The sequence below is a fragment of the Sorex araneus genome, chromosome 5 (genome assembly GCF_027595985.1).
Source record: "Sorex araneus isolate mSorAra2 chromosome 5, mSorAra2.pri, whole genome shotgun sequence".
NCBI lineage: Eukaryota > Metazoa > Chordata > Mammalia > Eulipotyphla > Soricidae > Sorex > Sorex araneus.
In genome coordinates this window covers 110,509,332-110,524,479 of record NC_073306.1, presented here as the reverse complement: position 1 = coordinate 110,524,479, position 15,148 = coordinate 110,509,332, and the positions used below count along the sequence as shown (strand labels likewise).

The 15,148-nt window shown below is 44.0% G+C and overlaps 1 protein-coding gene across 3 annotated transcripts in view; it reads left to right on the top strand.

Moving 5' to 3' along the window:
• DAAM2 (dishevelled associated activator of morphogenesis 2) overlaps window positions 1-15,148 on the top strand; it is a 112,900-nt gene that overhangs the window by 65,666 nt on the left and 32,086 nt on the right. For all 3 annotated transcript variants that reach the window (XM_055139481.1, XM_055139482.1, XM_055139480.1), the window contains 5 exons: window positions 4,110-4,337; window positions 7,939-8,028; window positions 10,680-10,754; window positions 11,159-11,253; window positions 14,145-14,478. In XM_055139481.1, coding sequence (XP_054995456.1) covers window positions 4,170-4,337; window positions 7,939-8,028; window positions 10,680-10,754; window positions 11,159-11,253; window positions 14,145-14,478 — 762 coding nt within the window. In that variant the 5' untranslated portion in view covers window positions 4,110-4,169. The remainder of the gene's footprint in view (window positions 1-4,109; window positions 4,338-7,938; window positions 8,029-10,679; window positions 10,755-11,158; window positions 11,254-14,144; window positions 14,479-15,148) is intronic.

The window sequence follows — 15,148 nt, the reverse complement described above, 5'->3', positions numbered from 1 at the left end:
CAACATGACTTCCAGTGGATAACCTTGATTTCAGTCTTTCAGACAGGACCCTAAGAAACAGAAACAGCAACAGCCATGAGAGAAGTCTGGGGAAAAGGTGCCCTCAGGAGCATAAGAACCTGGAGCTGTCCAAGAGACCACTCCTTAAGAGAGTAACTATGGAGGCTTCTCTGGGGTGTTCAGGCCCTTCTCTGTGGAGATGGCACTTCTTCTTTGGAGCAACTGTGACTGACTTTCCCTCCTCCTGAGCTATGTAACAACCTCAGGGAACATATATAAATATTTAGTGACAGGGATGACTTGCAGGGCAGTAATAACTGTTGGCAGTTGGTGTAAGATAAGCAGAGTGTGCCTGCTGTATGCAGTCCAGCTGCCCAGCCCTCATTACTCCTGGCAAAGCCCAGCTTGGGAGTCAAAGAGCAAAACATAACAATAGCAGGGGGGTACCAAGGAGCGATAAGTGAGGGGTGAAGGTAGGTCAAGAAACCCCAGGTCCTCAGACATATGCTCTTCCCTCCCATAAGCTCATTATGGTATCAGCCCACCCCCTCCCTGCTCTGTGCCTTGAGCAAGGCTAACTTGCCCACCAGTGGTGGCTGCACTTGTACAGATGAGAGAAAAAAGGGAGACCTAGTCTGTGCTCATGTCATCCTCTCCCCAAATTGATAATGAGAAGGTGCTCCCTTAGGGAGTGCATCCCACCTTCCTCCAGACTTGGTGCTTTCCTGAGTCTACAGTTGGGCTCCAGCACTTTATCTCTTCTACTTTCAGCCCTTGAGTCCCATGAGTACCTTGGAAAGCCCCAAGCCTCCCTTCTGCACTTTATTTCCTTAACTTCACTGTATCACTGTATCACTGTCATCCCATTGTTCATCAATTTACTCAAGCAGGCGCCAGTAACGTCTCCATTCATCCCAGCCCTGAGATTTTAGCAGCCTCTCCTTACTCATATTTCCCAACAATTGGAGGCTCTTTTCAGGATCAGGGGAATGAGACTGTTATTGTTACTGTATTTGGCATATCAAGTACACCACAGGAAGCTTGCCAGGATCCTCCGTGTGGGGAGGATACTCTCGGTAACTTGCTGGGTTCTCAAAAAAAAATTCCCTTTATGATGATGTGTCATGGTTTCACAGTCCAGGAATATGTTCAGTCATGCGTGAAGCTCGGCCCGAGCGTGTGGAAGGTGGCCTGGAGCATGGCGACGGTTAGTGGGTAGTTGTGTAGTGGAGGTCAGCTGGGTCTCTTGGGGCAGAGAGGTCTCTTACCCGTCCCCCCTCCCGTGGTGCCCCCGGCATGGAGTCTGGTGGCATGGTTATGGGGGCCTCATTTTATGCTCCCTCCTGGAGGAAGCAGCTGTGAGTTCTTCCTTAACTTCCTTAACTTCAAGCCTACTCAATTCTTGGCTCCCTTGTGTCAGAACTCTGCATAGCCTACTGTGCTTCCTCTTCTTCCATATCAGGGCGAACACCTTGTTCCCTTTCCAGGTTCCTGACTGCTTATCCACCCTGAGTCAGATTCCAATCCATGTTTCTCAACTTATTAATAAGAATCACTCTCCTTTTTCCAATTGTCTAAGGAATGCTTGTATACTCACTGAGTTCGAGTCATTTTGTTGGCTACAGAAATGCTGTAGAGAATGTGTGTGTATGAGTGTTATGAAAATTGTCAGAGAAGCAGGAGATACAGTTCCTACCCTAAAAGGAGTCTTCATTATAGCTACGGAGAGCTAATGTGTGAGCACAGAATAGAGAAGGCGACCTTGAGGAGATTGTAGTATTTGATGCTCTCCTGAGTGTATTAAAAAGTCGGTCATAAAGTTTATAAAGAGATAAAATTGAGCTGGTAAAAGCTCTAGAAATACAATTATAGTGCATCATAACTTATATGAGAGGGCAGATCATGCTTGACTAAATGATTAGCTTAGATTGTTTGGGCTGAGGAGATCTAGTGGTGCTCTGTGGAAGTTGGTTGGGGTTCCCACATAGCAGGTCATTGTTCATCTAGCTGGGCTCATCTCTTTAGATAGGTTTTGAGAACTTAGTTAGGGGAATGTTTTAGACCTAGCATATTTTTTAGTTTATCAAGACTTTAAGGAAAAGAATAAGATGGTATCTTTAGAGAAAATAAAGGCTTGTTAAGGGCAAGGATTTGTTAAGGGCAAGGATTTGTGAATTTGGAGCTGGTTGAAGAATTAGTCCCTAAAAGTCCCGATGATTAACAATTTGACATTACCAGACAAGATCGCTACATTATCTGCATCTGTCTACCTCTTTCCGTAGGTCAACATTTACAAAGTGATGGTCAGGACTCTCCAGGTAAAGACTATGGAGAAACGCAAATCATTCGGTTAACGACTCATTCATCTCAGAGAACAATTAATAAAGAAGACTCAAAACTATCTTGATCCCTGTTAGGCATCTATCCCAAAGAGCTGAGAGCAGGAACATAAATAGAGTTTTGTGTATGCATGTTTATACAGCACTGTTCACAATAGTCAAAAAGAGGAAACAATTTAAGAATTTGTTGACAGATGAACAGATAAGCAAAATGTAGTCTGTATATACAGTAGAATGTTATTCAGCCTTAAAAATAAAAGAACTTCTGGCAAATGAAACCTATTTGAACCTTGACAACAGTGTGTTAAGTGACATAAGCCAGGCATAAGAGGACAAATGCTATGTAACTCTGTGCGTATGTAGTTAGAATAGTCAGATTCTTATAGACAAAGCAGAATTTTGATCTCTGGTGCAGGGGTGGGAGAGATGGGAAGTTATTATTTAATGAACATAGAGTTTCTGTTTTGAAACATGAAAAATGTTGTGGAGATGGATGATAGTGATGGTTGTACTGCAACATGAATCTACTTAATGCCACTCAGCTAGACACATTGGAAAGGTTAAACCATCAGTAACAATAATGTAAAATGATAGTAAAAATCTTCAATAACAAAATGGTCCAAATCCTCTTTATGTCTAAGTAATCAAGATAGACAAATGCAAATTGATGAGAATGTGTCTGGCAGCCATATGAGTAAACTGTGGTCTGCCTACTGAACCTACTTAGGTTATCTAAAAACATGTTTAGGAATCAGTTGTTGGCTGGAGAGATGGCACAAAAGGCTGGAATTCATGCCACGCATGTGTGTGACACATTGAGTTCAATCCTTGACAACGCCTATCTCCCCAAGTACTGTGTTCTGAGTAGGTCCCCCTCCCCACCCCAGAGGAACCAGTTGTAAAGGACGGTTATCAATCTATCTAGAACTTATCTACTAGAACTAAGTGGCATCAAACACTGGGCCATTGCTGTTCTTCAAGTCTGCAGACACTCCCAGAGGCAAGCCAAATGCTTGACTCTTTATGTGACCTCCCAACAGTATAGTGCCCCTCAGTTCTGGTGACTGGCCAGAGCGTGGTGTCCTCTATTCATGGTTGCTGACCACTTTCTTTCATTTTGGTTGAACACCATTCCAGTGATCAATTCCCATTTTCAGACCCAGTACTCACCCAAATGACTTTTATGGGTCCTTCCTCCTCCCAGATATATGGGCCCTTATCCTGGTCTTCTTTCCTATTTATCCAAACATTCTTGTGCTCGCAGACAGAGCAGGAAACCTTACAGGGAGTTGAAGTCTGCCATCCAGTGTTCCCCTGGGAGACTCCATTCTACACATCATCCCATAAAATTAGCTTGGTGTCTGCCTGCCAGCTGATTCTAACACTTCCCTTGCTGTTGTACAACACTTTTAAATCAGGCACCCTGAGACCCAGAATGAATTAAACAATTGAAAATAGATCTGCCAGAAGACAAGGAGTATGAGTCCCTTCTGCAAAACCATGGAGTGGTACAATGAACAACTGCTTTGCTCTCCTGGAAAGCACATCCTTCGACCACAGCCTCCTGTCTGTGGGTGCAGAGGGAGAGTCTGAAGATATGTGTGCCAGGAGACACTGGAAGGGGATGGTTGGGGGACCTGTGACTATCTCAAGGCACTAAAAGGCATAGAGAAGCTGCAGAAGAAAAGAAAGATTTTGACTGTTGGGCTGGGGGCTTCCGAGTACATAGCTCTGAGGCCTAACCAGTGTATTCTCTGCTGTCCTGCTTAGATCAATGAGGACCTAGGCCATCTGTCTGCTGACTGTCCCCCACAGACTGCAGTGATCATCATGGCCCCCCGCAAGAGGAGCCGCCATGGCCTGGGCTTCCTGTGCTGCTTTGGAGGCAGCGAGCTTCCTGAGATCAACCTTCGGGACAACAACCCTCTGCAGTACATGGAGTTCTCCAGTCCCATACCGAACACGGAGGAGCTCAACGTTTGTTTTGCAGAGCTGGTGGTCAGTGAGGGGGCAGGGGTGGGAGGATAGGAGGTTGCTGGAGCAGTCAGAGCAAGACAGGGCAGAGCAACATGGGAGAGGATGTACAGCTCTGCCAGAGGTTAAAGAGATCCCTACCCCAAGATACCTCAGCCTTATGAGAGAAACTGAGGTACTCACACCATAAACTGTGTCCCCAGAGGATGGAATCACTCCTACTGTATAACACAGTGTATGCATTGTACTCTTTTTTTTGTCCCAGTAATGCTGGTCAAATTTTTTAAAACAAGCTTTGCATATGATCATATTTCACTTTTTAAAATAGAATGGCAATGATTTTGTGGTGAAATATGTGTTTCTCTATTGGATTGTGAACCTCCTGATATAGCAGTTAGGCCATCTTGAAACATGAAAAGAGCAAGAGTTGTGAAATTAGGCAGCGAGGCACCTCAAAGAACAAAATGTCCCATCAAGGTTTTAGTGACATCTTTCTCTCCTGCTCCCTGGCATTTCCCTAGATCCCTTTATCTGAGATGCAAGAAGAGTGAGAGCCAGCAGGAAACTCAGAACAGGGGGTGGCTGCCTAGAAACACAGCGGCAGACCCTAGTGGGGCTGGGATGGCTCTATCCTGTGTCTACCTGGGGCTAGACATATTTCTGTTGATTGCCACAGAAATATGTCTAACTTTATTGAGTCTCCATGACACTCATCCATATCAGCACAGGACCCCTATGTGAGAATCTCTCTGTGTATAACATCCTACTCTGACAGTAAAGAGAGAGAAACAAAATTCCTCTCTTTGGATGTCTGATGGGAAGGAGACTTGCACAACAAGGAAGTTTCCAGAGCAGCGATGTAGAGCCCATCCCCTGGATATGTACCTGTACCCTGGAACAGAGCAATAAGCCTAAATTCACAAACAATGGCTCTTGGTCTCTTGTTCTTATGACTGAACAGTATGATGTGGAGTGGGAATTCCCATTGGAATTGATAATGAATGTGGTAGACTAAGGTGATCAATACCTTACCCTTCAAATAACAGAACCTCTCTAAGTGTAGCTCTCATTAAGCAGCTGTCCAATAAATTGATTGGATCAAGTTAAAGAAAATTCATTATTGTTCTGATTTATATCTTTCCTTGGGATGGAGTGAGAGTGGGGACGACAAGTGATTGCCACCATTATTCTAATGGTGGCAACCAGATCAGTGTGAGCGCACCTTCCCACCCAGGTATGTGTTTTCACACTGAGCAATTCCCAGTGGGACATCCTACATGAAACCAACTCTGATACTGACTACCCAAGATAGTGCAGAGTTAAGGACTCAGAGCCACAAGTTCACCCCATACTTTATACGTTCCTCATTAGTAGTGGGATAAGTAGTGGGACTGCCGGTTTTGCCTGCTTCTCACTAATTTGGGAGTCTTCATTCGTCCATCAGCAGGCTTGAATATTTGCAAGGAAATATAAGGATTGAGTATCATGGTTCATTGAACTCTGTAGATGTTTTCTTGATATTTATTATTCACTGTATCACTGTATCACTGTCATCCCATTGATCAACGATTTTCTTGAGTGGGCACCAGTAATGTCTCCATTCATCCTAGCCCTGAGATTTTCTCAGATGCTTATTATTAGCTAATTATAATAATGGTCTTTCCTAAGCTTGTTACAATCAAGGAAGGTTTCAGATGGGTCTTGAGCCTTTGTCCCTGTGGATTTGGGGGTGCACCAGCCTGCTAGCACCTGAATATATTCACCAACACTGAAGACTGTCATTTAAGGGCTTTGATGGAGATTTCCTGAGGTAGGCATGACAGCTTTTTATAAGCACAAGTACCTAGGGCCCAGGGTCACACTCTAGTGCAATAGTGCCTGACCAGGCAGCGACTCAGCAGTGAGGTGCTTGATGGGGTTCAGACCTAATTGTTCAGTGCTTAGCCCTGACAGTGCTTTGGTGCTACCAGGTCTACGGCTAGTGGAGTTTATGATGGGCAGTTTAGCAGGGCTATACTTCACGACACTCAAAGAACTGAGCCCTGCTAAGGATCAAACTCAGATCCTCATATATATGTAGTACTGCTTGAGCTCTTTCTCGCCCTGGAGTGATAGATTTTGAACTCAATCTCTTGTTTCTTTTCTTTCTCTAAAGTTGACCAGTTCCAATCTTAGAATGAGATAGAATCCCACTAGAAGTTAGTTCATTAAAATAAAAATTTCCTCTACCCAGGAAATCCCAAGAGATTTAAGAGCTCTGTGTTAAGAACAAATTATCTTCTTATCACTTCTATCACCCAGGAAATTCCAGGGGGATTTAGAAGCTCTGTGGTAGGGACTAGGGGTGAAAATCAAAATGTATTGCTTAAAATATCCCATATCAGGGATATTTTCTTGACCACACTGTAGGAATTTTGAAAGAAGGATGGTCATGCCTAGTGGCGTTCCTTTCTTGGTCCTTTTATTCAGTGAGTATTTATCAAGCATTTCTAGCAGGTCAGGATCTCCACTGATTACTTTGGCCAATGCAAGAATGAATTAGACAAGTCTTGTCTGCAGAAAGACTATCGTCATGTGATTTTTATCTATGCTCCCCTCTCCCCATGACATCCAAGAAAACTGGCTTAGAAGAAAGTGCAAGCAATGAAGATAGAGAGAGGACAGATTCAAGAGCTATTTAAAAGGAAAATATTTAGGACTTAGTGAGATACATGAATGGGTAGAAATCAAGAAATACCAGGGTTCGTGACATGAGTTACTGGGTGGATGTAGAGTGCTGACAGGATGGGATATGTGAGAAGTAACTTGGGTTTAGGGGGCTGGGATAATTAACTGAATTTTCATTTTTCTCCATATGTCATCTTCCTTGTGTGTAAAATGGGTGGTCGAAAGTTTCAATTAAATGAATAAACATTAAGCACTTAGAACAGTTTTTAGCATAGAGTATACCACATAAGTGTGTGGGGAGACTGAAAATACAGAAGACAATTTGATTCCAGAATCTGGAGTTCAGAAAACAGTTGTGCCTGAGGGTTTGAGAGAGTCTGGGGTGATAGCTGGGTTCTTGGCTGGGAATGGTTGAGAAGACCATTTCACATAGGGAACGAGTGAGGGAGAGTGAGAGAGAGAAAGGAAGAGGAAGAGAGAGAGGGGGAGAGAGAGAGGAACTGATAAACAGAGAGAGGGATAGAGAGGGTAGAGAGAGGGGGAGAAAGAGAAACTGAGAAGGAGAGAGAGAGAGGGAAATTGAGAACTTTAGGATGTTATCAGTCTTAGGAAAGACCCTTGGAGAAAGAAAAGAAACCCTGGGAAAGTTGATTTAGGTGCAAGCAAAAATTCAAATAAACAGGGTATGGGGGCCTGGAGGTGGGTGGGTCTGAAAAGTCAAGGTGAGGACAGGAAGTAAACAAAACAGCAATGGAAGTGTCTGGACTCGGGAAGGAGCAAGGTGACAAAGGAATGGGACTCTATTTCTAGAAGAACCTTTGCCTGTCAGAACTCAGACGCTCTTTGGGAGGAAGGTAGTAGATTGAGAATAGATGTGGAGGAACTATAATTTCATGGAAGGATAAATAGTCTGATGTCAACTAGCTTTGAATTTAAGTCATATATCTTGTCTTTATAGGATGAATTGGATCTCACTGACAAGAACCGGGAGGCTGTGTTTGCCCTGCCCCCAGAGAAGAAATGGCAGATCTATTGCAGCAAGAAGAAGGTGCCCACTCTGACCCCTGACAGCTTTTGCCTTCGTGCTCACTAATTCACTCTACACATATTTATGACACCCAGCATAACTATTCTAGGCTGGGGGAAATGTCAGTGAATAAATTAGATATAGGGAGGCCCCTTCTTTCATGGAGCTTCTTTTTTGGGAAATAACATTCTGCTTCACAAATCCATGAAGCAGGTTTTGTCTTGGTGCTGGAAAGTACAAAACCTCAACTCCTCCCCAGACCATCCCGGGGCAGCTTTGTTGTAAATACTGATCTTGCATTTGATCTCCAGCACTGAGTGATTCCCCGAAGACGATAGGGAGAGACCCCATAAAAACACTTCGTTATGGGGAGCAGTGCCCTATGTATTGCAGTCTCTGGGGTTTGGTCTTAGGAAAGGGGGTGCACGCTTATGCTGGAATTAATGGGATTTCAATTCCTCCTCAGCTTTTCCAGGTGTTGTGTTATCCTTTCGCTCCCCCTCATTTGGACTATCATAGCTTTTAGTCATCTCTTTCTTCTGGAGGTCTTGCTTGTTCCCTGTCTATTTCAGTTTTCTGTTCTTATCCACCCATTTTCCTTGCCTATCTTCCTCTTTTTCCCTTCACCTTCCATTTCTCAAACTCACAACTCGTTCCTTTGTTCTTAGAGAGTCAGGCCTCTGTTGTTTCTTTATCAGAAATGGGATAAAACAGAAAGGTCTAGGCCAGTTCTGACCTTGGACTTTTTCCTGATCCCTGATTGCATTCAGACTCTTTAATTAATTAATTACTCTTCAGGGTTCTTAATTAACATCAATACTACTCTTCAGGATTCACTGAAGATATTTTTTTTCCCATCCAGGGATTCATACAGCTTGGTGCTACACATTTCTAGAGTTGGAAAGAGCCTGAGAACTAATCCACTCTATGGTTTTATCCTGCATAGAAGGCATAGGTAACCAGAGGTAGCATTCCTCATGGTAACCCCATTCATTATGTTTATACCAATTTATACATCTTGGAGCAAACTCAGGGCTGCTGGGGTCTAAGAGTGACAGAATGTGTGGACTGCCCAAACTGCACTGTCTGGTGTATATGCATGCACCTTTGTTTGGTACCTGCAGGACACTGTGCTTAGGGGGTCAGGAATCTCATGGAGAGAAACAGAAGTCATAAGGAAGGGAGGAAGGAAGCAGAGACCAAAAACTTAGAGGTAGTTAGCCATGCTTCACAATACTCTATTTCCCAAAGGATTGGCTATGAAATTAGTCCCCACTCAGCAAATCCCTGAAACAGCTAAAGGAAAACACTGATTAGAATCTCCCTGCACCTTTTAAGCCAAATTCTGTGTTGCTTCCCCACACATGTTCATATACACTCTTTCCTGCCTGGTGCTTCCTCTCAGACTCTCCCCAGCTGTCTTGGCTTCAGTCATCTCAGGCCCTCCTCCCAGTTCTTCAGGCCAGTCTGTCCATCAGCTTCAGAGGGTCCTTGTTGGATGCCCCTCTCTGTCCAGGGCTCCGGATTGACAGAGCAGCTTACCCTGCAGTATTTGTCACTAGACTTTTATGATGATGCTGTTTATTCAGAACCTCCTGATGTGTGTCTGACCCTGCACATCAGGCTCTATATTAGTGCTTGTCACACTCTGAAAGACCAAGTTTTCACATCTTCAAATAGCCACGTATTAATGGTTTTGTCATGCCGTTGCTCATCGATTTGCTTGCATGGGCACCAGTAACGTATCCATTGTGAGACTTTTTGTTACTATTTTTGGCATATCAAATACACCACGGGTAGCTTGCCAGGCTCTGCCATGTGAGTGAGATATTCTTGGTAGCTTGCCGGGCTCTCCGAGAGGGGCGGAGGAATCGAACCCGGGTGGGCTGTGTGCAAGGCAAACGCCCTACTGCTGTGCTATCGCTCCAGCATGTAATGTTTTTGTAAGACATAAAAATAAGATCAGAAAAATCAAATTTTAAAACAGATGTACAAAATATATGCACCAATACTATTAGATTTCTTCACTGTATCATTGTATCACTGTCATCCTGTTGTTCATCTATTTACTTGAGCAGGTTCCAGTAATGTCTCCATTCATCCCAGCCTTGAGATTTTAGCAGCTTCTCCTTACTTGTCTTTCCCAACTATTGGAGGCACTTTTCAGCATCAGGGGAATGAGACTGTTATTGTTACTATATTTGGCATATCGAATATGCCACGGGGAGCTTGCCAGGCTCTTCTATGTGGACAGGATATTCTCGGTAGCTTGCTGGGCTCTCTGAGAGGCATATATATATATACACATATATATATATATTTCCCTATATGATGATGTGTTGCATGGCCACTTAGCAGCTGCAGTCCAGGAATATAATTGACAGCACAAACATCAGATTTGAAGGAATATAATATTTACGCATGAATATTCACTCATGCGTGAGGCTTGGCCTGAGCATGTGGAAAGTGGCCTGGAGTGTGACAGGTGGTTGGTTATTTAATAATATTCAGTATTCTCATCTCCCCAGGAATCCAGGGGAGATCTGTGACTTCTGCAAAGTTGGGTGGGGCTAAGAATTTAGTTTCTCTTCTGACATGGAGTGAAGTCCAGACTCTGAGGCCATAGGCCTTGTCTTACTGGTTGGCTCATACAGTTCCTTCACTTGTTTCAGGAGCAAGAAGATCCCAACAAGATGGCAACCAGCTGGCCTGACTTTTATATTGACCGCATCAACTCCATGGCTGCAGTGAGTAGCAGCCTCTCTTGACAGCCCCAACCTGGAAAGGCTCAGGGGCAGGGTTATCCTCCCTCACCTTCCATGCACTGGGAAAAGCAGCTTTCCAATTGTTCTTGACATTTTATCAAAGTCACCACTGGGTGGCTTTTATGACTGGATTTATTTAAGCACTTGTTAAACTATTTATTCACCACACAGACTTGGGAACCTGGCTGGATCAGAAGCAAGTCTCATTTTACAGATGAGGACAGTGAAGTCCAGGAACAGAACCTGGGACTTCTCAAAGTCTGACGCCCCCTGTCTCAGTAGATCCCTGAGACAAGCTTAGCCTCTGGGTCACACCTAGTTTTGGGGTGCTGGGGCTGGGAGGCAGGAATCACTGTGTGACCTCTGCCCTCCACTCTCTGTTTCAGATTCAGAGCCTATATGCATTTGATGAGGAGGATATGGAGAGGAGAAACCAGGTCGTGGAAGACTTGAAGACAGCTCTCAGGACACAGCCCATGAGGTGACTCTCTCTGTTTCCTGTGACCCTCTCACTTCCTCCACATCAAGTCACCAGAAGTTCCTCTTGACTTCCTGAAACTTCACACTTCTCTCTTCCTTCTCACCCCCAGCATCCCCAGTGTTCACATTATCACTTCCGTTCCCTCTCCCACACCCTCTGACACAGGTTAACTGCAAGGTGATGGGCATGTTGGGGAGGAACATTCACAGACAGCACAAACATCAGATTTGAAGAGAAAAACTGGTAAAGGAAATTTATGAGGGCAGGAACTTCATAAGAGAGCAGAATAAGAAGAAGGAAGGTGGCCAAGTAGAGGAGGTATCTCAGAGGGAGCGTTGGGAAGAGTGACTCTGCAAGTGAGAAATCTCACACTAGGGGGAGATGCAGTGTCTGTGAATGACATTGCCAGCAAGGAAAAGGAGATGGATGTCTCCAGGGCAATAGAACGCTTCCAGCTTCTTTGACCACACTGTGCAGAGTTCAAAGAGGAAGCAGTCATAGGTTTCTCTCATGTCTGGGAACCAACTTTTACCTGCTTGTGGGAGTTGGCTATTAAATTGTCAACAGCTCTGCTAGCTGGTTGTTAAGCATAGCTATGATCAAAATGTATATTATATAGCACTGTATCACTGTCGTGCCATTGTTCATTGATTTGATCGAGCGGGCACCAGTAATATCTCCATTGTGAGACTTGTTGTTACTGTTTTTGGCATCTCGAATATGACAAGGGTAGCTTGCCAGGCTCTGCTGTGTGGGCGGGATACTCTCAGTAGCTTGCAGGCCTCTCTGAGAGGGACAAAGGAATAGAACCCAGGTCTGCCGTGTGCAAGGCAAATGCCCTATCTGCTGTGCTATCAGTCCTTTGCTCTCTAGTCTCCAATAATGACCCAAAATTGATTGCTTATAAGCCAAGGTTTTTTAATTTTGCACTAGTGCAAAAAATTTGTTGTTGTTGTTGTTGGAAGGGGCTATCAAATGCATTACAGGTATTTAGTAGTAACTCCGTAGTCCTGCTATCCACTCAATCTGGAGATACCACCCAGTCATGATAGTCAAAAAGTATCTCTAGACATTAGCAAAGGGCCCCAGAATGACAAAACTACTTCCAGTTGAGAATCACGGATATAAACATAATCTCAAGACTATGTGACTTTAGATAACAATACAATTTTATAGTTTTCTCAGACTTAAATTTATATAATATACCTAATTTAGGTTTGAGAAATTAAGTATATTATATAAATTGATAATATAATTTATATCAAAAACAAAGGCAAGAGATAGTTAAACCTTATCACTCTGTCATCAGCTGGCCATCTTACTGCAGTTAACCTTTCTATGCTTTCCTCACTATTCCTCTGCCCATGAATCTAGATCCAGTGTATAAATTGGGCCTATGATAGAAGGATTATATGCATTGAATCTCTTCCTAACTCCTCTGTCTTTTATGTCACAGTGATAGCTTAAAATGAACTTTGTTGGGAATATGAATGTTATGTAAATTAGCGAACACTAAGATCAAGTCTTCTGCATTTTTCCTCCTGGGAACCACACTGGTCTGTGTGTGTGGGGTGGGGAAATGAGTGTGTGTTGGTGTGTGTTGATGTGTGTTGATGTGTTGTCTGGGAAGTATCTGCTTGTCCTTTGAGTGGGGAGAGAGGGGTGTGGTACAGGAAGGAAATGCAAGAAGGATGAAGTAGAACTGAGAGGAGACTCCCAGAGTCATCTTCTACCCACATTATTTTATTTTCCTAATAAAATTCTGGTTATAAATGTGACACAAAGACCTAGTGAAAATTTTGTTGAATATAGAAGAACATATAATAGAAAAAGTAAACCATAAGTTTACTTTTTCAGTTAGAAGTTTACAAAACTAAAATATATATTATTTTCCTATCAAAGTTTATAGTTCCCTGAATGTTAGCCATAGACTCTTTCAGGGAATGTAAACTTCAGATTCAGTGCCATTTTTTTTCTTCTTTTTGGGTCACACCCAGCGATGCACAGGGGTTACTCCTGGCTCATGCACTCAGGAATAACTCCTGGTGGCATTCAGGGGACCATATGGGATGCTGGGAATCAAACTCAGGTCAGCTGCGTGCAAGACAAACACCCTATCCGCTGTGCTATTGCTCCAGCCCCCGGATTCAGTGCCATTGAACTAAACACTTTTTCGTGTTTTCAGTGACTATTAAAAATGACTCAGCCATTCTATTTTTTTTTCTTTTTGGGTCACACCCTGCAATGCACAGAGGTTATTCCTGGCTCTGCACTCAGGAATTACTATTGGCGGTGCTCAGGGGACCACATGGGATGCTGGGAATCGAACCTGGGTTGGCCGCGTACAAGGCAAATGCCCTACCTGCTGTGCTATTGCTCCAGCCTCGGCCATTCTATTTTTAATTTGACTTCATTTTATGCTGCTGGGGATTGAACTAAGAGACTCCCATGCTCAAGAGGCCCGTTACTGAGCCGCATCCCAGCCTGACTCAGCTATCTCTTTAGGATCTCTTCTCAACCCCGATCCCTTGATTCACTGGCAACATCGTTCCCCTGTCTAGAAGTCTTTCTTGTCATCTGACTATAACTCATTGAAAAAAAATTGGAATTTTCATCTTCACTGGAGATGAGTCCTCAGGTTGAACAGCTTTGATAATGATCACAAACACACCTGTCATGTACACACCAGCATAACTGTGCAACTGACAGGTAAATATGTGATACTTTAAGTGCAAATAAGATGTAAACCTCTTGTAAGGTGAATAGGGCTTTGGTGTTTTAGAAATGAATCTAAGAGCTACTGTCTATGGGTACACAGAGAAGAGGGCAATTATTTGCAAGTTGTGTCCTGAATAATATGCCTGATCTGCTAATGACACTGATCTGGGTAGGTTTGTAACACGCTTCATCGAGCTGGAGGGCTTGGCCTGTCTGCTGAATTTTCTCCGGAGCATGGACCACACCACTTGTGAAAGCCGCATCCACACCTCCCTTATCGGCTGCATCAAGGCTCTGATGAACAACTCCCAGGGGCGGGCACATGTGCTGGCACAGCCTGAAGCCATCAGCACTATTGCGCAGAGCCTGCGCACAGAGAACAGCAAGACCAAGGTGGCAGTGCTAGAGATACTGGGCGCGGTGTGCCTCGTGCCTGGGGGCCACAGGAAGGTGCTGCAGGCCATGCTCCACTACCAGGTGTATGCTGCTGAGAGGACGCGCTTCCAGGTGAGCAGCCTGTGGGAGCAGAGGGCCATAGTCAGGGGTAGAACAGGAGAAGTCTGGTATATAGGAGGTGTTTGGTCACAGAAACTGGGAGAAAATTGGAAGAAAATTCTGGTTGCATGCCTATTAGTGGAAGGTAACATGCTGAGAGTAATGAGACATGGTGGACAAGAGGAATACTAAAGGCACGGGATGGGTTACAAGGGAAGAGAAAACCTTTACTAGACCTTGGCTTCCTTGGGCCTGGAAGAATATTCATATGCCTTATGACTCTCCATTTCTTGAGTATAGTGCCAGAGTCATTGTAAGGCTAAGTTGAGAATGGTCGAATTGAATACAATTGTTGAGGGTCAAGTGTTCAGGTTCTTTGCTGGGGCAGAACCTCCTAAGGGGATACTGGGACCATTCCCGGGAGCTGAAGCCAAGCTTTTCTCTTCCCTGCTCACTGATCCACCCCAGAAAAGGTTTCAGATAATAAATCTTATAAAGTGTCCTGGCACAAAGTGAGTTTTAATAGATGTAAACTATTGTTATACTCTCTGTGTTTTACTTGTACAGGCTTTGTTTATTCTCTCATCAAGCATTTTAAAGCAGTTACTCTGAAAAAACATGGCAGAGCCTGGCAAGCTACCCATGGCGTATTCGACATGCCAAAAACAGTAGCAAGTCTCAC